Source organism: Calonectris borealis, unplaced genomic scaffold, assembly GCF_964195595.1.
Source record: "Calonectris borealis unplaced genomic scaffold, bCalBor7.hap1.2 HAP1_SCAFFOLD_124, whole genome shotgun sequence".
Classification (NCBI taxonomy): Eukaryota; Metazoa; Chordata; class Aves; order Procellariiformes; family Procellariidae; genus Calonectris; species Calonectris borealis.
The window spans coordinates 13,125-36,894 of record NW_027441512.1 but is presented as its reverse complement, the minus strand read 5'-3'; the positions used below and the strand labels follow the sequence as shown (position 1 = coordinate 36,894).

General features: G+C 55.9%; 1 protein-coding gene across 1 annotated transcript; it reads left to right on the top strand.

Moving 5' to 3' along the window:
- Window positions 1-14,505: 14,505 nt before the first annotated feature.
- LOC142076949 (maestro heat-like repeat-containing protein family member 7) lies at window positions 14,506-17,629 on the top strand. The gene is made up of 6 exons (XM_075139170.1): window positions 14,506-14,974; window positions 15,422-16,022; window positions 16,496-16,597; window positions 16,842-16,944; window positions 17,265-17,324; window positions 17,472-17,629. The coding sequence occupies exons 2-6, from the start codon at window positions 15,948-15,950 to the stop codon at window positions 17,606-17,608; spliced, it is 477 nt and encodes a 158-aa protein (XP_074995271.1). The 5' UTR covers window positions 14,506-14,974; window positions 15,422-15,947; the 3' UTR covers window positions 17,609-17,629.
- Window positions 17,630-23,770: the final 6,141 nt, after the last annotated feature.

Below are 23,770 nucleotides of genomic sequence, written 5' to 3'. Positions count from 1 at the left end.
TCTGAAATCTAGACTCAGAGCTGTGGACCCTAAAAATGAAGCTTTGAGCCCCAAAAGAGGGGTTTGGACCCCAAAAATGAGTGTTTGGAAACTCAATATATGGCTTGGACCCTAAAAACGACTGGCTTTATCCTAAAACTGAGCCTTTGGAGCCTGAAAATCAGACTTCAGAAACTAAAAATGCAGCTTTGGACTATAAAAATGAGACTTTGTAAACTGAAATGGAGCCTTTGGACCTTAAAAATGAGGGTTTGGAGCATAAAACGGCAATTCTGAAGTCTAGAATCCAAGCTGTGGACCCTGAAAGTGGAGCTTTGAGCCTCAAAAGAGGGGTTTACACCCTAAAAATGAGGGTTTGGGCCATAAAAAGGCAATTCTGAACTCTAGAATCAAAGCTGTGGACCCTAAAAATGAAGCTTGGAGCCCTAAAAGAGGGGTTTACACCATAAAAATGAGGGTTTGGGCCATAAAATGCAATTCTGAACTCTAGAATCAAAGCTGTGGACCCTAAAAATGTGGGTTTGGAAGCACAGTATATGGCTTGGACCCTAAAAACGACTGGCTGGATCCTAAAACTGAGCCTTTGGAGCCTGAAAATCAGACTTCAGAAACAAAAAATTCAGCTTTGGACTCTAAAAATGAGATTTGTAAAGTGAAATGGAGCCTTTGGACCCTAAAAATGAGGGTTTGGGCCATAAAAAGGCAATTCTGAAATCTAGACTCAGAGCTGTGGACCCTAAAAATGAAGCTTTGAGCCCCAAAAGAGGGGTTTGGACCATCAAAATGAAGGTTTGAGCCATAAAAAGGCAATTCTGAAGTCTAGAATCTAAGCTGTGGACCCTAAAAATGAAGCTTTGAGCCCCAAAAGAGGGGTTGGACCCCAAAAATGAGGGTTCGGAAACTCAGTATATGGCTTGGACCCTAAAAACGACTGGCTGGATCCTAAAACTGAGCCTTTGGAGCCTGAAAATCAGACTTCAGAAACTGAAAATGCAGCTTTGGACTCTAAAAATGAGACTTTGTAAACTGAAATGGAGCCTTTGGACCTTAAAAATGAGGGTTTGGACCATAAAAAGGCAATTCTGAAGTCTAGAATCAAAGCTGTGGACCCTAAAAATGAAGCTTTGAGCCCCAAAAGAGTGGTTTGGACGCTAAAAATGAGGGTTTGGGCCATAAAAGGGCAATTCTGAACTCTAGAATCAAAGCTGTGGACCCTAAAAATGAAGCTTGGAGCCCTAAAAGAGGTGTTTACACCATAAAAATTAGGGTTTGGGCCATAAAATGCAATTCTGAACTCTAGAATCAAAGCAGTGGACCCTAAAAATGAGAGTTTGGAAGCACAGTATATGGCTTGGACCCTAAAAACGACTGGCTTTATCCTAAAACTGAGCCTTTGGAGCCTGAAAATCAGACTTCAGAAACTAAAAATGCAACTTTGGACTCTAAACTGAGACATCGTAAACTGAAATGGGGCCTTAGGACCCTAAAAATGAGGGTTTGGACCATAAAAAGGCAATTCTGAAGTCTAGAATCCAAGCTGTGGACCCTGAAAATGAAGCTTTGAGCCCCAAAAGAGAGGTTGGACCCTAAAAATGAGGGTTTGGGCCATAAAAAAGGCAATTCTGAAGTCTAGAATCCAAGCTGTGGACCCTAAAATTGAAGCTTGGACTCCCAAAAGTGGGGTTTGGACCCTAAAACTGGGGGTTTGGGCCATAAAAAGGCAATTCTGAACTCCAGAATCAAAGCTGTGGACCCTAGAAGTGGAGCTTTGAGCCCCAAAAGAGGGGTTTACACCACAAAAATGATAGTTTCGACCGTAAAAAGGCAGTTTTGAACTCTAAAATCAAAGGTGTGTACCCTAAAAATGAAGCTTTGAGCCCCGAAAGAAGGGTTTACACCCTCAAAATGAGGGTTTGGGCCATAAAAAGGCAGTTCTGAACTCTAGACTCAAAGCTGTGGACTCTAAAAATGAAGCTTGGAGCCCTAAAAGAGGGGTTTACACCATAAAAATGAGGGTTTGGGCCATAAAAAGGCAATTCTGAACTCTAGAATCAAAGCTGTGGACCCTAAAAATGAGGGTTTGGAAACTCAGTATATCGCTTGGACCCTAAAAACGACTGGCTGGATCCTAAAACTGAGCCTTTGGAGCCTGAAAATAAGACTTCAGAAACTAAAAATGCAGCTTTGGACTCTAAAAATGAGATTTGTAAACTGAAATGGAGCCTTTGGACCCTAAAAATGAGGGTTTGGGCCATAAAAAGGCAATTCTGAAATCTAGAATCCAAGCTGTGGACCCTAAAAATGAAGCTTTGAGCCCCAAAAGAGGGGTTTGGACCCCAAAAATGAGTGTTTGGAAACTCAATATATGGCTTGGACCCTAAAAACGACTGGCTTTATCCTAAAACTGAGCCTTTGGAGCCTGAAAATCAGACTTCAGAAACTAAAAATGCAGCTTTGGACTCTAAAAATGAGATTTGTAAACTGAAATGGAGCCTTTGGACCTTAAAAATGAGGGTTTGGAGCATAAAACGGCAATTCTGAAGTCTAGAATCCAAGCTGTGGACCCTGAAAATGAAGCTTGGAGCCCCAAAAGAGGGGTTTACACCCTAAAAATGAGGGTTTGGGCCATAAAAAGGCAATTCTGAACTCTAGAATCAAAGCTGTGGACCCTAAAAATGAAGCTTTGAGCCCCAAACGAGGGGTTTGGACGCTAAAAATGAGGGTTTGGGCCATAAAAAGGCAATTCTGAAGTCTAGAATCCAAGCTGTGGACCCTAAAAATGAAGCTTGGAGCACCAAAAGAGGGGTTTGGACCATCAAAATGAGGGTTTGGGCCATAAAAAGGCAATTCTGAAGTCTAGAATCAAAGCTGTGGACCCTGAAAATGAAGCTTGGAGCCCCAAAAGAGGGGATTACACCCTAAAAATGAAGGTTTGGGGCCATAAATAGGCAATTCTGAACTCCAGAATCAAAGCTGTGGACCCTAAAAGTGGAGCTTTGAGCCTCAAAAGAGGGCTTTACACCACAAAAATGAGAGTTTTGGCCGTGAAAAGGCAGTTTTGAACTCTAAAATCAAAGCTGTGTACCCTAAAAAAGAAGCTTTGAGCCCCGAAAGAGGGGTTTACACCCTAAAAATGAGGGTTTGGGCCAAAAAAAGGCAGTTCTGACCTCTAGAATCAAAGCTGTGGACTCTAAAAATGAAGCTTTGAGCCCCAAAAGAGGGGTTTACACCCTAAAAATGAGGGTTTGGGCCATAAAAAGGCAATTCTGAACTCTAGAATCAAAGCTGTGGACCCTAAAAATGAAGCTTTGAGCCCCAAAAGAGGGGTTTACACCATAAAAATGAGGGTTTGGAAACTCAGTATATGGCTTGGACCCTAAAAACAACTGGCTGGATCCTAAAACTGAGCCTTTGGAGCCTGAAAATCAGACATTAGAAACTAAAAATGCAGCTTTGGACTCTGAAAATGAGATTTTGTAAACTGAAACGGAGGCTTTGGACCCTAAAAATGAGGGTTTGGGCCATAAAAAGGCAATTCTGAAATCTAGACTCAGAGCTGTGGACCCTAAAAATGAAGCTTTGAGCCCCAAAAGAGGGGTTTGGACCATCAAAATGAAGGTTTGGGCCATAAAAAGGCAGTTCTGAAGTCTAGAATCCAAGCTGTGGACCCTAAAAATGAAGCTTTGAGCCCCAAAAGAGGGTTTGGACCCCAAAAATGAGGGTTTGGGCCATAAAAAGGCAATTCTGAACTCCAGACTCAAAGCTGTGGACCCTAAAAATGAAGCTTTGAGCCCCAAAAGAGGGGTTTGGACGCTAAAAATGAGGGTTTGGGCCATAAAAAGGCAATTCTGAAGAATAGAATCAAAGCTGTGGACCCTAAAAATGAAGCTTCGAGCCCCAAAAGAGGGGTGTACACCATAAAAATGTGGGTTTGGAAACTCAGTATATGGCTTGGAGCCTAAAAACGACTGGCTGGATCCTAAAACTGAGCCTTTGGAGCCTGAAAATCAGACTTCAGAAACTAAAAATTCAGCTTTGGACTCTAAAAATGAGATCTTGTAAACTGATACGGAGGCTTTGGACCCTAAAAATGAGGGTTTGGGCCATAAAAAGGCAATTCTGAACTCCAGACTCAAAGCTGTGGACCGTAAAAGTGGAGCTTTGAGCCCCAAAAGAGGGCTTTACACCACAAAAATGAGGGTTTTGGCCGTAAAAATCAATTCTGAAGTCTAGAATCAAAGCTGTGGACCCTAAAAATGAAGCTTTGAGCCCCAAAAGAGGGGTTCACACCATAAAAATGAGGGTTTGGAAACTCAGTATATGGCTTGGACCCTAAAAACGACTGGCTGGATCCTAAAACCGAGCTTTTGGAGCCTGAAAATCAGACTTCAGAAACTAAAAATGCAGCTTTGGACTCTGAAAATGAGATTTTGTAAACTGAAACGGAGGCTTTGGACCCTAAAAATGAGGGTTTGGGCCATAAAAAGGCAATTCTGAAGTCTAGAATCAAAGCTGTGGACCCTAAAAATGAAGCTTTGAGCCCCAAAAGAGGGGTTTGGACCCTAAAAATGAAGGTTTGGGGCCATAAAAAGGCAATTCTGAACTCTAGAATCAAAGCTGTGGACTCTAAAAATGAAGCTTTGAGCCCCAGCCCTCCTGGCCACCAGCAAGCCCTGGTTCACTGTAGGGCCAGCACACCGTGCCCAGGAGCCCTCCTCACCCTGGGGGCCCTCTCTTCTCATCCTCCCCGTGCAGTGACTGCAGCCCCTGCTGCCAGCTTTCCCGCGCGTACTGCCGCCAGCACTGCCGGGCGTCTCTTGCCACAGCTGCGGCGCTGCCCAGCTAAGCAGCACCACCAGGGCATTCGGTGTGACATGCCTTCGCTCCCTTCCTTCCTCCCATAGAGCCTGCCATACCTGAAGGACGCCCAGGCCACCCTGCGAGAGGCGGCCGTGAGGTTCATTGGTGAGCCACAGCCCCCGGGGTCCCTCTTTTGGCAGCCTGGCCCCACTCCCTGCCGCTGCGCTGGCAGCAAGGAGCAGCCCTGTGGCTGCCAGAGCCCCGGCCTCCCCGTGCAGGGCCTTGGCCTCCCCCTCCCAGCCCTGGCTGCCCACGCAGGTGGGCTTGGTGGCCGCCTTGCTCAGTCCCACCCCCTCGGCCACTGGTCTTCCCTGGGGTCAGCCCTGACCAGGGGCAGGAGGGCGTGCAGCCCAGCCGGCAGGGCCGGGGGCTGTGCTGCTGGGAGCATGCTGGGGGGCAGGGGTCTGACGACGCTCTGTGCCTAGGGCTTGCCGTGCGGCCCCTGAGGGACCAAAGCAGGGAGAAGCTGTCTGAGATCTGCAGCGGTGAGTAGGGGCTGGTGGGGCAGGGGACAGAGCCTGGGCAGGGTGCTGCCATGCCGTGCCCTGCTCCAGGGAAACGCTTCGGGGGCAGGGAGGCAGAGGGCAAAGGGGAAATGGCAGCCCCCGAAGGAATCAGCATTGCCCGGAGAGCTGCCTGACGCCCACGCTTTCCAGCAGCCCAGAGGTATCTGCCTGGTTTAGTCAAGATGTCATTTCAGTTCCCACCACATCCTTCTCTTCAAAACGCTGTGTTTCTACAGACTATTTCATTGATCGTTGTTTGCCCTAAAATCTGATTGTTTCCCTGAGGCAGAAAAATAATAACGGGACTTGTGGGAACCACTGAGAGCTCTTTGCAGAAGATCAAGACTTACACAGGGATAAATACGCATTTCCAAAGACCAGAGGTCCTGTTTCCCGGCGAGGCTAGCAATAGGAAGAAGTTTGACCACAGCTCGGAAGAGCAAAAGTCGTGACCGTAGGGATGTTTCTGGTTCTTCTTTTCCACCCTGCCGCTCTGTTGGCAGTTTCAAGGGTGACATTTCCTCGTTGCCACGCTTGAGCTAACCGTGACTCCCTGGTGAAGGATGCCTTTTAGGCGGGAGGTTTTCCGCTAAGCCTGGGAGCGGAGAAGAGGAAAGGGACGCACAGCGCGTTCTTCCCTCCCACAGCTCTGCTTCGACACTGGGGCGGCGATTCTCCAGGCCTGCCGATATAACTGCCTGGAACAGGCCTGGCCCTTGCTTAGGAAGGGAGCTGCTGTGCTGGAGTCTCCGTGGGGCAGAAGCTCCTCGGGCTGGCCTGGATCCCCGCCGCGGTGCTCGCGGGCGGGCGCTCGCTGGCGCCCCAGGCCCTCCCCTGCAGCGCGCAGGCAGGGGAGGCAGCCGGCCGTGCGGGTACGGCAGGCACGGAGGGAGCGAGGGCGCCGACGGGCAGTTTTACAGCGGGCTCGTCCGAGCGCCTCGGCAGCTCTTTCCCGCCGTTTTCCCCTCGGCGCCGTCCCATCCCCCGAGGCTTTCCACAGCGCCGTCTCAGGAAGCGAGACCCTCTGCTCCGGCCGCGGGGCTGCCGGGCCTCGTCTCGCACGCTGCCCTCCCCCCTCGCTCGCAGCTGCCGCTCAGCGCTCTCAGCCTTTCCTGAAGACGCTTCCCCAGCGGCGCTGCGGGGCTCAGCCGCGGCAGCGGCGGGTCCCCCACCGCGCAGCCGGGGCCGGCTGGAACCGGCTGGAACTGGCCGTGTCCGGCCCGGGGCGGCCCAGGCGTCTCCTCCCAGAGGCCGCCCCTGCAGCGCCCGGCGCAGCAGGCGAGGGAGAGCCCGCACGGACCCAGCGCTGGGCACCGGCTGGGGAGGGTGGAGGCGAGGAGGCAGGGACGGCACCGCCAGGCGCTCAGGGCGCGGGCGCTGGTGCCGGCGGGACCGCACACCGCAGCCGCCTTCCTCCCGCATACTGACTTGCGGAAACCGGACTCCGCAATCTATGAGACTGTAAAGTAGGTATGTTTATTCAGCGCTGGGCGGCACGGGGGGTAGTCCCACCAACATCGTGCGCGCCTCAACGCAGCACTCACCATAAATATATACAGTCAGATATTACATATTCATAGAGTTTTGTAATACGCCTATACATACGCATGACCTGTCCCCGCTGTGTATTAAAATGAGTTCCAAGAAGTCATTTCCATAGACCCCTCCCCTCTGCGCTTGCGCATTGCCTCCTAGTGGTGGTCGTCGGGGGTCGTGGGGATGAAGGCTGGTAGTTCCTCTTCGTCACCGCTAGTGACCTTTTGTTCTTGCGCAGGCTCAGTTGTCGTCTTACTTTTGTCCATCCCGCAGGGTCAGTTTTAGCTGGCTTCTTGAGACAAGTTTTTAGTCTTTATCGGGAGCTGTCCTTGTGAGGCGCCTCAGTTAATTTACACCATAGCTAAGCCGGCTTTATCAGGCTGAGCCGGCCTTGTGAGGAACAAAGTATCAAGCCCCTACCTACTGATTCAATCTTCTACCTCCTATTAATCATTCAACTACTAAAATTCCTTAATCCCTTGTCTCAATACTTCCTTGAGACCCTTCACTCCATGAAAGCCACCTGAGGGGCCGTCAGGTCATTCAGAGAGATGCCGCCGCACTGCGTTAAGAGCCTTCTAAAGGGCTTACTGTTCATCTTGCAAAAACAGGTTTGTTTTCAAAGCTCCTAAGTAATATGCCACCGAATACGCGGCGCCGCAGATTCCTTCAGCAAAATACAGCCCAAGAAGCAGGAAAAGGAGGGTAAAAGCTTATCCGGCTTCCAATCGTTTTCTGCTAGAGAGGGGCACTGAAGCGAAAGCAAACACCGGCAGGCCCTCGTCTCTCTTCTCTTCTCATTGCCAGCCTTTCTGCCCCGCTCTCCGTTGCTCTGCCCAGGGCCCACCACTGGCGGAGATCTTCATCTCCTGGGAGGGCGGGGGAAAGCGCACAGCCTCAGGGTGCAGTGCCGGCAGCTCTGGGGAAAAACAAAGCACGGCCAAGCCCGTGAGCAGGGAGGAAGACAAGCCACTGACGGAGCTGCCGGGCCTGTGCAGCCTCCCTTCGGCCTGCTTCCATCTCCCCAAAAGTGCCTGCGGTGCTTTGCAGGCGAAGGAGGGGCTGCGGGCCGTGGCCAGGCACAGGGCTTCCTCTCCTGGGTCTGTCTGCCAGGGGAGGCCTCGGTGCCGGGGACAGCGCTTGGGCGAGGTGCTGCAAAGCCCGCGGAGCGTCCGTCGAGGCTGTGTGCCTGGGGGTGACGGTGGAGGCAGAGGACGGGCAGGCCCTTCGCCAGCCACCAACCGGCCGAGGGAGCAGCCAGCCCCAACAGATCGACCCCTCGGGATGCTGGCCGGGCGTCAAGGGCACCAGTGCGGGCGGGAGCTGCCGGGGACCAGTGCCTGGGAGAAGAGGGGCTGGCTCCCCCACGGGACTGCTTCCCCAAGGCGGCCGCGCGTCTCGGCAGCAGGCTTTCAGCCTACGGGCCGGGCTCCCGACAGGCCCTGCTGGGCTGCCGGCTCCCTGCCCCTCCCACCAACGAGCCTGCCCAGGGAAAGGGAAGAGCGGATGAGTGAAGCGGCTCCTCGGCTGGGGCCCCTGGGGCTTCCCCCAGGCCCTTCTTGCTTGCCCCGCTTGGCCTCTTCCTCCTGGCAAGAGGAGGCCCCTCGGCCGGGGCAGGGTCCCCGGGTCGCTGGCGTTGCCTGCCAGGGCTGGGGAAGGGGCCCTGCCAGTTGCTACCTGCTGGGACTTGGTCTCCTCCGGATAAGGTACCTTGCTCTGCATACTGCAATGCAAAATGTGTCAATGCCACGGAAAGGGTTTGCCTCTTACTTTGCAAGTAAAGGGGAGCGGGGAGCTTGGCACAACCGCCAGTCTGAGAGACACAGCCACTTTCATCTGCTCTGAACACCGGAGGAGTCTTAGCCCATCAGTACAAACAGGATGAATCCAGACCTTCCCTTTACAGCCTCAGTGTGCTTTGAAGTTGTTTTGAACACAGAGAGATGTAAAACGACAAAATATTCTCATGCCTTACTCCTTCTCAGGAACTGATCCCTTTGGCATTTTCAATATCCACAGGGCAATACAAACCAAAAATCAGTGGGACCACTTTTTTCCTCCCGAATATTCTTGTCTGACCAACAAACCCCTTGTTTGGAGAGGCTGGATCCCTCCTCCGCCCTCTCTGGGGTACCCCTGGGCTGACACTGGGGAGTGCTCCAGGTCCGCCTGACTACAGAAGCCACTCAAACACAGGCGGTACAGTCAGGACAACAGGTTTATTACCCTGCTGCAGGCTGCACTGGGCAGGTACGGGGCTGCTGGACTGGGACCCCCAGGAGTCCCGGCCTCATTCTTAGCTGCACCTTCTATTCCCTCTTTCCCCCCGTTTCCTGACGCTCTGCTTTCATAACTTTTGTCTGCTACTTTTCCCCCTTACTGTCTTACTAGTTCAACCCCACGCCAACTAGATTACTCCTTTCGTGCTCTGCCAACTCCAAGTTTCTCACTTTGTTAGAAGGTTAGTTCAACCCCAAGCCAGTGAGAGCTTCTGTAAGCAGTGAGACAGCAGACGCCACAAAAAAAGTCTATCCCCTCTGCTGCCCACCCTAGAAATCCCTAGAAATCTCTAACGGCCCACAAGAGCAGCCTCGCTGCTGTTCGGATCAGTCAGCCAGGTGAACACGGGGCTCTAGGACACACCGAAGGGCAACGGGGAGGCCCCCAGGGGACATGAGGGCAAAGGGGTGCCCGGAGGCACCCCGAGAGCACCCAGGTGCCCAGGATTGAGCCGGCCCCGTGCCCCCCCAGGCGACGCCCTGCCCCTCCCTGCCTGGGCGGCGGGTCACAGGGGGGCCCTTTGTGACCTGAGCACTGCATGTGCTCAGCGTGGTTGCAGCCCACAGCCCGCAGTGTCCGGCAGGACGGCGACGGGACAGGGCAGGAGCATGGAGCCGGCGAGGAGCCCCCGTGCACAGCCCACGTCTTTTCCCACCGCCCGTCGGCAGCCCCGTGGCACCAAGGCATTTTGCCGAAGCTTCCCCCTTCCCCACCCCTATCCCTTTCCTCCGTCACGCAGGATGGCGGAGAGACCCCCCAGCCGCCCCAGGGTGGCCTGGGAGCAGGGCGGGGCTCCCCAGGAGAGCAGTTCTCCACCGGAGCCCTACGAGGTGTGCATGCTCCAGCCACTGCAGATTGGTGAGTGAGGGGTGCTGTTGGTCTGGGCAGGGCTGGGGCCGGCGACCGCACCCTGCTCCGTGCCAGGATCACGTTTCCCCGGCATGCTGGCAGTGGGGGTCCCATGGGTGGTGGGCATGATGGTGCCTGAATGCTGGGGCTGCTCAGGGCTGGGAGCTGGCCCCAGCACGGCCTCTCCCAAGGAGGGAGAGAGCAGAGGGGACCAGCTCCTGCTCCAGGGCACAGGCAGCGAGAGGCAGCGGGGTTGGCAGGAGGCAGCGATGCTGTGGGACGGGGACACCTTTCCTGCCCATCTGCAAGCGAGTTCCTCAGCCCGGGGCACCGGGGGCTTTCCCTGCCGCGCCACGCTCCCCCGCATCCAGCGCTGACACGCGTGGGAAGCATGTGCCAGGGGAGTGGGCATGGGGCTGGACAGAGGGCAGATCTCCTTCCTCTGCTCTCCTGCCCCCGGACCCTCCCTACCGCCCTCCCTGCCCTCCTCCTTTATTAGATGCCAGCTGGTTACCTGTGTACGACCTGGCTAAGGACAGCGTGGACTTCATCCTGGCCTTTGTCAGCAGCCCAGAAAAGGTAACCACGGCCATTGCAAATGCGGCTGTGCCAGCCTCTGCTGACAGGGGCTCTGCTGCCTGCTGCCTGCTGCCGGAGGTGCGCTGGCTGGGCAGAGCTGCTTCTCCCAGGTCTCCCACGCGGCACTGCACCCCCAGGGCTCCGGTCCCGCTGGCCATGCATCCCCCCTCTCACGCTCCCTGTTTGTCTCTCTGTTCCCCCGGCTGCCAGGACGAGGGCCAGAAGACAAAGTTTATTCAGGGGATCCACAGACTGTGCACAACCGCCAGGTCCCATGGCTTGTCACAGGGCCTGGATCTCTTCTGCCACAGCTACAACCTGGTGGAGAATATCAAGGTGAGGGGACACCCGGCGCCTCCGGGGAAGGGGGCAAGGCCTCCCGGCACCGGCACCCTGTGAGGACAGCGCTTGGGCACGTCACGGGGCTGGTGGCACTGGGTGCTGGCAGCTGCCAGGTCCCATTCCAGCTGTGCTCTGCAGGTGCTGCTGGAAGAGGAGCCCAGGGACCAAATCGACACGACTCTGCGACTTGAAACCATGCTTGTCATCAATGAAATGAGGTACCTGCCCATCTCTCCTGGGGACCCCTGCCTCAGAGGTCCACGTCTACCTGCACTAGGCCTCGAGGCACGGCTCCCAGCACCGGTGTCCAACTGGCCCCTCTCTCTCTTTGCAGCTCAGTGGACACAGTGCTGGAGGGCAAAGAGAAAAGCCTCCTAGAAGCCTGCTTCTCGAGTGTCTTCTTGCTTCCTCCAGACAATGAACACTGGAACACGTGCAAGGGCAGCCTCTGCTTTCGGGTAAGTGCTGGGTGAGCTACAGCAGCCCCCAGTCCCTCTGGGCCGCTCCCTGGCCACCCCGTGCTGTGGTATGACCAGAGATCCAAGGCAGGGCAGGGTCTCGGCTTTGCTTTCCCACCCTCATCCCTTCGTCCCCTTCCCCTGGGCCTGGCCACATCCAGTGCCGCAGGCTGCTCTGCACACAGCAGATTGCCTGCCCTTGGGTCTCTCCCAGGCACCGCCAGGCAGCGCGGGAGTCCTCCCTTGCCTCTGGGAGTTCACATCAGTCCCCCGGGGGTGAGAGGGAGAGCAGGAAACGCTGCCACAACTCTTGTCGCCCTTGCAGACCCTGGCAGCCATGGACACCATGCTAGAGACGTTGGTGCTCAGCTTTCCTGCCTCCAGACTCAGCGAGGAGCTGCAGAATATCTTCCAGGTCGGGCATGTGCAAAGAGTGGGCTTCACAGGGGCGGTTCCTCACCCTGGGGGCAAGGGGGTGCCCACTCTTGAGTGGATGGTCCCAACCCCAGTGCCGTGCTGAGACAGCATACTGCAGGGGGGGTGCCCACCTCCCTCGGGTAACCAGGGGCTGCCCACCAGGCTCTTCCGGAGCACAGCGCCTGCAGAGGGTGGCATCTGCCTTCCTGCCTGGCCGCGAGGTTGGCCCGGGGGATTTGCCCCAAGCCTGCGAGCCCCGCTAGGGCAGGAACCCCACCACAGCCTTTGCTCGAGATCAGAGGAAGCCTTAATGGGCTGTGCGAGGCCAGCCCAGGAGTTCAGCAGTGCTGCTTCTGCTGGAGCAGCTGTCTGCTCCCAGGGCACACCAGCAGCTTCTCTCTTCCCAGATGCTGCTGAACTTCACCAACTCTGAAGGCAAACAAGTGCAGGAGAGAGCCGTGGAGAGGATCAGGGTGCTGAGCCGTCTCCTGGCCAAAAACCCCACACTGGAGGTAAGGAGCCAGGCACCCTCCAGCCAGGCCGTCTGCCCCTCCCTGCACACCAGAGCAGCCTGCAGCTCTCCCCACGGGCGGCTGCTGCCCAGCGAGCTGCTTTGGGGGAGCCGCAGCCGGCACGGCCCTGCAAAGCCCTGACTCACCAGGGATCCAGCCCTGGACACGCTCTTGGGTTCAGGGCTTTGGCACCAGCTGCCTGCCCTCAACCCTTCTGCTGTTCTGCCTCCCTCGCCCAGGCCTGGCACCGCTGTGGAAGAGACATCTATGGCCCTGTCTGCTATAGAGACATCCAGATCCCAATCCTGGGACAGCTGCTGGGACATCTCTTCCTTTGCCGATTTTCCACACAAAGAACAAGATTTGTAGCGTTGGATGCTCTTTATTGCCTCTATGGATTCATCAATAAACAAGAAAGTAAGAGAAGTTGTGGTGGGCTTCATCCCTCCGCACACAGACATCTCCTGATAGGTCTGCTTCTCTTCCTGGCCTCCTCTGCCCCTCACAGCTGCTTGCCGTAGCATCCCAGCTGTCATTCTGCTGCAGAAGCTGAGTGCTCTCCTGAAGTCCACCGTCTGTTCTCTGCTGCTCTCCTTCCTCCCTCCTTTCGGGATCTTGAACCCCACGGTTTTGTGGACCCCACAGCCAAAGCTACCACTGATTACCATGTCCCAAAGCCATGTCTTCCCTGTTAGTGAAGAGCAGATCCATCTGTGCATCACCCCGGCTGGTCCCTCCACTGCTTGTAGCAAGAAGCTCTTCCTGACGCCCTCCAGAAATCTCCTTGACCGCTTGGGTCCTGCCATTTTGCAAGCAGATCTCGGGGCGGTTTGGTGAGCTTGCTGGCAAAGCTGCTGTGTCTTACTGACCCTTCTGTGTTTCCCCCGCTCTTTAGGCAGATCAGTGCTACGGGACAAAGCACAACCTGCGAGCAACTCCTTGCTGTGGTTGCGCTCCCGCAGAGACCTTACCATGGTAATGAGCTTCCCCCCGCCCCCGCCGCCTTGCTGGGACTCTTGTCCGTGGCTTCAGCAGGGGACTTGTGTGAGCAAAGGCATCCAGAATCGGTGGGGCCGGTGGGGCCTCACTGTCCCTGGAGAGAGGGTTCCTGCTGTCCCCGAGCAGGGACGATGCAAGGGCTGCACTCCAGCGTCCCAGCAGCAGCTCCAGCCCTCCTGGCCACCAGCAAGCCCTGGTTCACTGTAGGGCCAGCACACCGTGCCCAGGAGCCCTCCTCACCCTGGGGGCCCTCTCTTCTCATCCTCCCCGTGCAGTGACTGCAGCCCCTGCTGCCAGCTTTCCCGCGCGTACTGCCGCCAGCACTGCCGGGCATCTCTTGCCACAGCTGCGGCGCTGCCCAGCTAAGCAGCACCACCAGGGCACTCGGTGTGACATGCCTTCGCTCCCTTCCTTCCTCCCACAGAGGAATGTAAAATCCTTCACACCTGCTGAGAGGGCAGACCTCGTCCTTGTGGCCATGGAGGCGATGAGAGACTCCAGCATCTTTGACAAGGAGGCGGCAAGAAACGTGCTGGATATGGCCATGAGAGACCCTGACTTCTGGCTGGTGGATGTAAGTGGCCCGTGGCTGGATTGCCCTGCCCTTCAGCCCTGTCAGGCCTTGTTCCTGCCTCCATCCTCCCTCCCAAACCCAGGTGTCTCGAGCACCTGAAGCCGCCCTAAGGCAGCAGAGAGGGACGGGAAGGGCAGCTGAGGAAATGGCTGCACCCCAGTGGCAGCACCATCCTCACCTGTGTCCCCTCCAGGTGCCAATGATCATGAGGGGCATCCATGAAAAACTGGAATGCATCAAAATGGATTCAGTCCGGCAGAGCATGGAGTCACTACTTCTCCTGCTGACCGACCGGCACCCCATGCAGGTGGCCACGAGCCTGTGGCAGTTCTTTCCACCAGGAGACAGGTACTGCCCCCAAGCCACGAGGCCTTGTTCCCCGTGGGGAGAGGGGCCCAGAGACTCTCCAGCTGCCCGCCCAAGGAGCACTGCAGGACACCCGCGAGGAGCAGGGCCCGCCATCCCTCCACGCTTTCCAGCCCTGCTGGGCCGGCCTGGCCTGCAGCAGCCAAAGCTGACCAAGCCAGCCCGGAGCCCCCCCCACGCTCCTCCCAGCCCCTCGGGGAACACCACCTCAGCCCCCTCCTGCTGCCCAGGGCATCCCAACCGAGGGGCAGGGTCTGCACCCCGCTGGGCTGTCCCAGGCCACGCTGCTGGGGTGAGGCAGCCCTGCTCTGACAGAGCGCTCTGGCTTGCAGCGCTGGCATGGCCGTGTGGGAGGTGATGCTTTCCATCCCCCAGACTTTGGAGAAGATCTTAAGGAAGTTCCTCGGCTTGCTCCAGCACCGGTGGTTGTGCAGGCTTCTCAGCTCCTTCACAGAAGGCACCTGCGGGCTTCACTTGGCTGTGAGTTACCAGAAAAGGCCTTGATCGCCTTCAGCGAGCCCTGCAGGCTCTGCCAGTATCTCGCTCCTGTGTTTGTTTCAGCTGATGGCCCCCAGGGAGTTTGAGTCAGAGGATGTCGGTGACGAGTCCCACGTCCAGAGCTATCAGAGGCATCCAAGCCTGGTGATGGTCCAGTTTCTCGGAGGCCTCGTCACGCTGTCAGAGAGACCCGACATGGTGAGCAGGGCGTCGTCAAGGGGAGCCATGTTGGCAGCTGGGGGCTGGGGCAGTGGGTAAGGCGGTGGCTTGGCCTTGGCTGGGAGTCAGGCGGTGGGGTGACGGCTCCAAATGCCCTCCCTGCCATGGCGGGGCCTGGTGGCTGCCTGGGGAGCTTTCCGGGCACGGGGGGTTACCAAGCCATCTGCCCCTTCGGGCCTGTGGGAAAAGGGGGTGGCTGAGCAGGGGACAGGGAGGCTTTGCTTCCCTGCCCTCCCCGCCCTACTCCTGCTCTCCCGCGTCCCCATCAGCGTGCCCATGGCCTCCACCTGCCAGGAGGCTGCCGCAGAGACTCCTGTGCCACCACCTGCCAGGAAGCCGGATGGGAGGCTGGTGCCCAGTGACCAGAGCATTTTTGCCAGGGTGGTCTTTGACCGTTTCACAAGAAGGAAACCGTCTTTCATACAGGCAAGAAAAATGCAGGTCCTCCTGCCACGCATCATGGAGGTGTTCCAGGAGGGCGACACAGATATCAAGATGAAGGCCCTGCTGGTCTTCAGAAATGTGATGGGTCACCTGAAGAGGAAGGAGGCCAGCCTCATCGCTGTGCAGCTGGCGGAGGAGCTCCTGCCCCTCTTTGACGATGTAAGGCTGATGGGGGAGACTGAGCCCCGCAGAGGGGCACTGGGCAATGGCAGCTGCCCTTCAGCCCAGCCCTGAGGGCAGCACTCGGAGCAGGGTCTGCTCCCGCGGGCTCTCGGGGGATGGCTTCTGGGCTTTGCAGCCCAGCACAGCTTCTCCTTGCTGCAGAATCTGACCCCGGAGCCTCTCCCCTCACGTCAGCCACGGTAACGGCCCTGCTCAGGGCAGGGAGCCGCTGGTGCTGAAGTCCATCCTTCCTCCTTCCTACCAGGAGTCCAGCCCACTGCGAGAGCTCTCCATCTGCCTCTTCAGAGACCTGGTGGAGTCTGTGGTAGGGAGCGGCAAGAAGAGGATGAAGAACTACGCGCAGAGCGTACTGGTCCGGCTCTTCTTTCGCATGAGCGACCAGACCGACAGCATTGCCAAGGTACAGATTTCAAAGCTGACCACTGACAGAGAGAAGGGCGTGCTGACACCACATGGGTGGCCTGGGCATCAGGGGCAAGGGCTGCTGGCAGCTGGCAGCCCTCCTCCAGTGCAGCCCGCAGGAAGGGTCCCTGCAGACCCAGCGTGAGCAGGGGCGGAGAAGATGGCACGGACATTTCCAACACCCGCCCTGCCTGGCCCAGCAGGGCCAGCAGCAGCCCGTGCCCACCGAGGCCTGAACACGCGTGTCCCTACAGGCTTCTCAGCTGTCCCTGCAGGTGTGGAAGACCAGGGCTTTGAGCCTCAAGTCCTGTCCCCCAGGGCTGTGCCCAAGAGACCCCCAGATGTTTGGGCCAGGGCATGTCCCAGTTTCCTAAGGCCACGATCGCCCCAGGAACAGAGCCCAGAGGAGGGGGACGCCAGGTCTCCTTCCCCAGGCTGTGGTGCCATCTCCCAGCTTCTGCTGCTCCGCAGGCCTCCGGGGAAGCCCTCCTTGCTGTAGCAGAGCTCCTCAAGTGGAGACAGCTCAAACACCTGCTGCAGACACAGCAGACATGGAGGATTGGAGAGTGCTTGGTGAGGACAAGCCCCAGGGCCTGGGGACTGAGGCCCACCTGGGCCTTGCAGTGGGATGGAGGGGTCTCAGCACCCGTGGGACCCCTCTGCCTGTGGCTCTCTCTCAAACTCACTCCCACAGGGCTCCTGGCCGGGAGACGGGAACAGCCTGGGGGGGAAGGGGAAAGGGGGTGCTGGGAGGAGGGACTGGTCCGGCCAACTGGGCAGGGACTGTGACATGCCCATACCCTCGTGCTCTCTCCAGCTGGCGCAGGACAGGAGCAGGGCTGAAGAATACTGTCATCAGAGCCTGCCATACCTGAAGGACGCTCAGGCCACCCTGCGAGAGGCGGCCGTGAGGTTCATTGGTGAGCCACAGCCCCCGGGGTCCCTCTTTTGGCAGCCTGGCCCCACTCCGTGCCGCTGCGCTGGCAGCAAGGAGCAGCCCTGTGGCTGCCAGAGCCCCGGCCCCCCCGTGCAGGGCCTTGGCCTCCCCCTCCCAGCCCTGGCTGCCCACGCAGGTGGGCTTGGTGGCCGCCTTGCTCAGTCCCACCCCCTCGGCCACTGGTCTTCCCTGGGGTCAGCCCTGACCAGGGGCAGGAGGGCGTGCAGCCCAGCCGGCAGGGCCGGGGGCTGTGCTGCTGGGAGCATGCTGGGGGGCAGGGGTCTGACGACGCTCTGTGCCTAGGGCTTGCCGCGCGGCCCCTGAGGGACCAAAGCAGGGAGAAGCTGTCTGAGATCTGCAGCGGTGAGTAGGGGCTGGTGGGGCAGGGGACAGAGCCTGGGCAGGTAGCTGCCATGCCGTGCCCTGCTCCAGGGAAACGCTTCGGGGGCGTTTGGGCCATTCCTGCGCAGACACGGCGGTTCATCTGGGCTCTGTTTCTTCCTGTCGCAGCCCTTCAGACCTTGGAGAAAGACAGCGACCCCTCCATCCGTTCCCTGATAGCTCAGACTGTCCTCCTGCTGGGCTCTCCGAGGGAGCAGCCAAGATCAGGACGCACCCTGCGAGCACTGTGCTGCTGGTGCTGCTAAGGCAGGCGGAGGTGCAGCTTTCCTCAGGAAAATGGCTGTAGTTTAATAAAGCTGCAGCAAGAAGCCCAAACCCATGGTGTCCTTCAGGTGTGGAGCGCCCTGAGCGTGCTGAGCAGACAGCGTCATTCCTGGCCTCTCCCGCTGCCTGCAGGACAGCTGCCCCCTCAGCACGCCCTGGCCCCAGCCTTGTTTTACAAGTTCACCCCTCGGTGAGGCTTTCCCCAGAAGCAGCCACGTTTGTTCACCCCCTGGGGAAGCCTTTTCTTTAGGGAGGCAGAGGGCAAAGGGGAAATGGCAGCCCCCGAAGGAATCAGCGTTGCCCGGAGAGCTGCCTGACGCCCACGCTTCCTGGCAGCTCATGGCAGCACAGCACCCACTGACCCAGGGTGTCCCTGTACCAAAGCCCCAGCTGCTCGGGGGAGGGCAGGGGAGGGGAGGTGCTTATCCCAACCTGCCCCTCCAGAGACATACCAGGGCAAGAAAAGGTGCCCACTCTCTGCCAAGCTTACGAGTTGTCGTTCATCCTGGTATTCAGAGGTGGCCGCCTTTGCCACACTCTGGGCTTGCACGTCCTTGATGTGAGCCAGGGGAGGAGTTTCCCTGCGGAGAGAAAGGAGCTGTGCCCCCGCGGCCTGCCCCATCTCCTCTGGGGTGCTGCGACCGGGCTCCCAGCCCTGTGGGCAGCCGGGAAGCTCTGGCCGTGCCCAGTGCCATCAGCCAGGCAGTGGGGCCACGTGCGCCAGACGCTCCGTGGCCACCTCCGGAAGCCTCAGCAGCAGAGAGCTCTTCACCGCCCTGGCCAGCAGTTCCCTCCTCTGGCACCAAGCCCAGGCCGTCCCCTTGGGTCCTTGGGAAACCTCTGCTCCGCCGGCACGAGGTGGCCGGTGCTTCAGCAGGGAGAGAAGGAGATGACGGGCTGGAGCCCCAGGGACGCCCCGTCACTCCGCTCTCTCCAGCAGCAGCAGCGCCATCAAACCTCGTCTGTGCTGGAGTCCAGCCCTCCTGTCACACCTGCATTTTCAAGAACAGCAATGCCTGTGACCCAGCAGCTTTGTCTCCAGCACCGTCTTGAGTTTCCATCAGGCACCCAGAGGCTGTCAGAGCAGGAGGGAATTATTGCGTGGTCCAGAGCCCCCGAATCACGGGCTCGTTACCACACAGTTAAAGGCTTTGGGAAAAACCTACAAAGCCCAAATGTTTCTGTTTATACCCAGTTCCAGAACGTGGAGGAAGAGGACCTCTTCCTTTCAGACATACCTTGCTATTTTAGTCAAGGTGTAGTTTTAGCTCCCACCGCATACTTCTCCTAAAAATGGTGTGTTTCTACAGCCTACTTCTTCTACCAGTGTTTGCCCTAAAAAAGGAACAAAAAGACCAACTAGCAACAAGCACAAACAAAAGCTTAAGAACCCTGTTATGCCCAAAACAACACAGGTTTTGCAGTATGGACAAAGCCTTCCAGATTGAAATGAAGGAATCTTATAAAACAGACAACTCAGCAGTAAAACATAACGCTAAAGGAGCGTGATATCCAGCAAGCACACATGCTGCAGAGAAGCGGTAGAAAGTGCTGTAAGACAAAAACATTTACCTTCGCTAGTGTGGTTTTGTCGTGCTCTCCCAGTGACGAGATTTCACTGGAGAAAATGAGCCAATGTTTCAACTGACATGAATAGAACAGAACAGAACAGAACAGAACAGAATATTTCGGTTGGAAGGGACACAACAACGATCATCCAGTTCAACTGCCTGGCCGTTTCAGGGCTGACCAAAAGGTAAAGCGTGTTATTAAGGGCATTGTCCAAATGCGTCCTAAACACCGACAGGAATGGGCATCGACCACCTCTCCAGTAAGCCTGTTCCAGGATTTGACAGCCCTCTCTGTAAAGAAATGCTTCCTAATGTCAACGCTAACTCTATTTTATGAGTCCTTTCAGAGCACCACCGGCACCCAGCTCCCTGGCCCAGCTGGGGTACTCGAGCCCATTTGGCTGAAAGGCTCCTCTGCCTTATTGTCCCTTCCCACAGCTTCGCGTCCCTTCTGGGTGGCCGTAATGCAGTTTTCCCAATGGGATGGTCTGGAATCACAGGTCTGCCTCCCCTTTTTTGCTCATCACTCGCACTGCTAAATGCCTTGCCGGACTGACAGCTCTTGTCCCAGGGGGAAACACGGAACTCAAGGCACTGCCCAGCCTGAGGGCTTGGCAAACCTGACCATCACGGGGTCTGCAGCTCCGGTCCGTGGCTCCAGAAGCACCTGGAAGGGCAGCCCAGCATTGGCGCCCGAAACGCAGCAGCTATCGGCAAGGCGCTAATGGCAATTTCTGCACTCGAGGGAATGACACGTGAGCCAGGGTAGCGGCTTTCCTAGATTTCTTCTTCTGAGGTGTTGGTGATGCTGGGCCAGTGCTTGAGCCTGGCAAAGAGGATGGACCTGTGGGCGAAACGCTCTGTGCAACTACAAACTATGGTCTGAAGTCCTCAGCAAAGACCTGGCTGTCCACCCTGACTCTTCGCTGTCAGGTTTGTCAGGCTGTGGAGCTCCACAGCAGCCGCCAGTGCCCGGTGGGCACAGAAGAGGACTCTTCAGCCAGGGGAGCAGTCGCTGGCACTCGGCAGCTTGGTGCCGGCACAGAAAGGCTGCTGAGCTGTCAGGGTGGCAGCCACCACGGGGAGCCCTAAGGGAAGGGGCTTCTCCACTTAGCGCAGGTGAGTAATTTTCATGGATGTGAGTAAAATAAATGTTTCCCATTAACATTACAACAAGAGATGGATACATAGTCCTGTTCTGCAGCTGTGTTTTGGGGGTGGTTTGTTTTTGTAAATACTTTCCCAAAGATTTTCTCAGGTGGCTATTAGATTGCAAAGAAATGCTTACAATCATCATCAGTAGTAGTATTATGCCAGTGTCATCACCACCACAATTACCAGTCAAAACCTCAACAGCTCCGTTGTAGAAGGTCCCAGAGAAACTGCCAGAAAGAGCATTTCCAGCTGATGAGCATTTCCAGTCCTGAGAAATAGACCATAGAACTGTTCCTTGAAGAGATACTGCAGCTACTCCACATTAGGTGCTACTGTTTGTATAAAAAGTCAATGTTACAACACTCAAGGCAAGCTCTTAGAGAAGGGGTGGGCGATTTCACTTCACAATATCTTGAAGCAAGTTGATTTGACCCACCCACACCTTCTCACCCACCCACGGACAAGAACCACACCACGAGCATGCACGTGGTCTGCTCAGCACCACTTGGGTGCAACACGGAGATGTTTAGCAATTCTACAGCCTATGGTTTGTTTTCGCAATTTCCTAGCGTTACAGGCTTTTTTGCTGGTGGGATAGCAGGAAAAGCGGTGACATATGGGGTGCTGGAGCCTTGTTGCCACCCTGTTCTTGTCATCTCCTGCCGATGGATCATCTGTAATTAGCAGCGGGCAGGACAATTATTCTTGGTGGAAGCAACACATTCCTCAATTTTACTGAAGACCGGCTAAGCCTACAAAATTAAGGCCGATGAAACTGGAAGAAATGTAACGGGTCTAATTCCGACCCAGAGCAGACCAATAATGCCCAGGTCTCTTCAACAGAAATAGTTGGCTTTATAACAGCTGTTACTGGGAATCGGCTTCACCAGTCCCCCTTCACAGGAGGTGGCTGCAGAGCAAGGGATGATGTGCCCAGAGCAGCAGTGGAGGGTCCTGGCTGGTCGGAGCCCACGGCCGATTTCCAAAGCCGGGCTCATTGCCGTACCCCTTGAAAAGAATTCTTCCAATTCATTTTCTAACAGTGCGTAGTATTCAAGACATCACCAGGAAGATGAAGTCTCCCACAGTTTAAGTGTATCTTTTATTGCCACGGATGGAGAGTCCATAGCCTCCGTGGGGAGGGAAGTGAAGAGGAAATTCAAACTGCACCCGCTCAGCCATGGCCACTCGTGACCAGGGAATGATCTGGCACGGAGGGCAAGAGGACCCAACTGCAGAAGGGCTTCAGGGATGCCAGGGACAGAGGGACTCCATGTCAGGGAGCGAAGTTTCCCTTGGTGATGAGATGAGAAAGGCCACGGCGTTGTCTTGGAGCAATGGTGCAGGGCAGATGCCTTGGGCAGCAGAGCTGGCGCTGGGGGGGGGAACCCAAGGCTGGGCTGAGGCACCCCATGATGATGCTCACAGCACCCCCATGATGATGCTCACAGGATTGGTGCAGGTCAACCAAAAAGGCATATAAGGTACATAAGGAATATATAACGCATTGGCTTGTGATGCACCTCTGCAGACTACTGCTTACGGCGGTAGGACCCTGCCCGATGCGTCGCTCAATTAAATCGTTTTCTATTTAGCACAAATGTGTGTTTAATTTGCTTCAATAGGTAGAAAGACCAGCCAAGGACCCAGGGTGCTCTGGAGGGCAGCAGCATCCCCTATGAGCAGTACCCCCAGTGACCCACCCAGTCCCAGAAAACAAGACTATTGAAAAGATACATGCACTGGGAGTTAATGGGGAGGATCCTGATACTGATTATGACAACGAACCTTTCGCCCCTGCCCCAGCAACACCGTTACATGAGCCTAATCTGGATGAGATACCCTGTTATTAAAACAACCCCCAGCTTCTGCCAGAGCAGCAGGAGATGCCCCCCGCCCCGCCACCTCGGGTTACAACCACCATTGTGTCATATAGAATATAATGGAATGGAATGGAATGGAATGGAATATTTCAATTCTCTTCAATAATAGATGCTGTTAGACAACTGGAAGAACCGCAGGAATACAACCTTCCTCCTCCTTGGGCTGGCTGGGTGGATGCTGAGCGTGGCCTTAATGCGACATGGGGGAACCCACGACTGGAAGACCACGATGGCTCGAGGGCTGCAGAAGTGGATGGCCTTTATGGGAACCCCTGGGATGGTGGTCCATCGGAAGGAAGCGTGGGTAAGGATGGTCCCTGTCCTGGTTCCGGCTGGGACAGAGTTAACTTTCTTCCCAGTAGCTTGGGGGGTATGCTGGCTTTTGGGATTGGTGCGAGAGGAGCCTTGATGGCCCATTAATGCTTTGGCTGTTGCTGGGTGATGTTTGCACCGGGGCGGGGGGGAGCACAGCCGGGGTGGTGGACCCAGCTGGCCAATGGGGTATTCTGTACCATGTGACATCATGCTCAGTATAAAACCGGGGGGGGGGGGGGGGGAGGGGCGGTCTCATCCCCCCGTTCATGACACGCGGTCGGCAGTGGTGAGCAGTTGGCTTTGTGCATTGCCTGCTTTGTGTATTCTGTTATTGTTGTTGTTCTCATTGTTATTCTTACTGTTCTACTTTGTTCTATTTCAATTATTAAACTGTTTTTATCTCAACCCGGGAGTTTTCCTACTTGTGCCCTCCCGATTCTCTCCCCCATCCCACCGGTGCGGGGGAGTGAGCGAGCGGCTGCGTGGGGTTTATTTGCTGGCTGGGGTTAAACCACGACGGTCCTTTTTGGCGCCCAACGTGGGGCAGTGAAGGGTTGAGATAACGACAGATTATTTAGAGCATATTAAGGAATTTATATCTGGTAACATATTAATTTGTTCTGCACCATGCTCCTGTTTTTACTGTACCTGTTAAAGATTGGAGTTGGGTTTTGTAGTCTGCTGTGCTCTGCCGTGATTAATGATGTTTTGCCTGGGAGATTTGTTACTAAAACGCTGGCATTGGGGGTTATTTGGTATTTGGGATTCGTAATGAAGCCGTTTCTGCATTTCGGGTACCACCTCATGGAGACCATTAGCAATTATACCTTTTCCTCCGAGAGATTTTTTATGGAGGAAATAGAGAATGGCACCCTCGCTACCTTCCTCTATGATGTCATCTCCTTTGTTAAAATAACTTGCCAGTACCTTGAACATCCCTGGGTAGTTAAGATACATCTATTGGTGCTCCTTGCGAATATTGTTGTGGTTTTATCCAAGGTTAGTAAGCAATTTAAGAACATCATCCAGAGATCTGCCCCAAGGCTGGATAGTTATGAGTGGCAGGGCGAGTGGGATAGCATGGGCAAATGCCTAGGGCGATGGGCACCCCCAGTGCTCTGGAACTTCACCCCTGAACAAGTGCAGAACCCTGAAAAATTAGTAGAATATTTGGAAGAAGTATGCTGTCACCCTGGCCATTCTAGGGAGACGCAAATCA

Excerpts from the sequence above, each read along its gene's own strand:
- LOC142076949 (XM_075139170.1), top strand. The coding sequence starts at position 15,948 with ATGAAGAACTACGCGCAGAGCGTACTGGTCCGGCTCTTCTTTCGCATG. Across the intron at positions 16,598-16,841 it reads GGAGGATTGGAGAGTGCTTG|CTGGCGCAGGACAGGAGCAG; the intron begins GTGAGGACAAGC and ends TGCTCTCTCCAG. Across the intron at positions 16,945-17,264 it reads GGCGGCCGTGAGGTTCATTG|GGCTTGCCGCGCGGCCCCTG; the intron begins GTGAGCCACAGC and ends CTCTGTGCCTAG.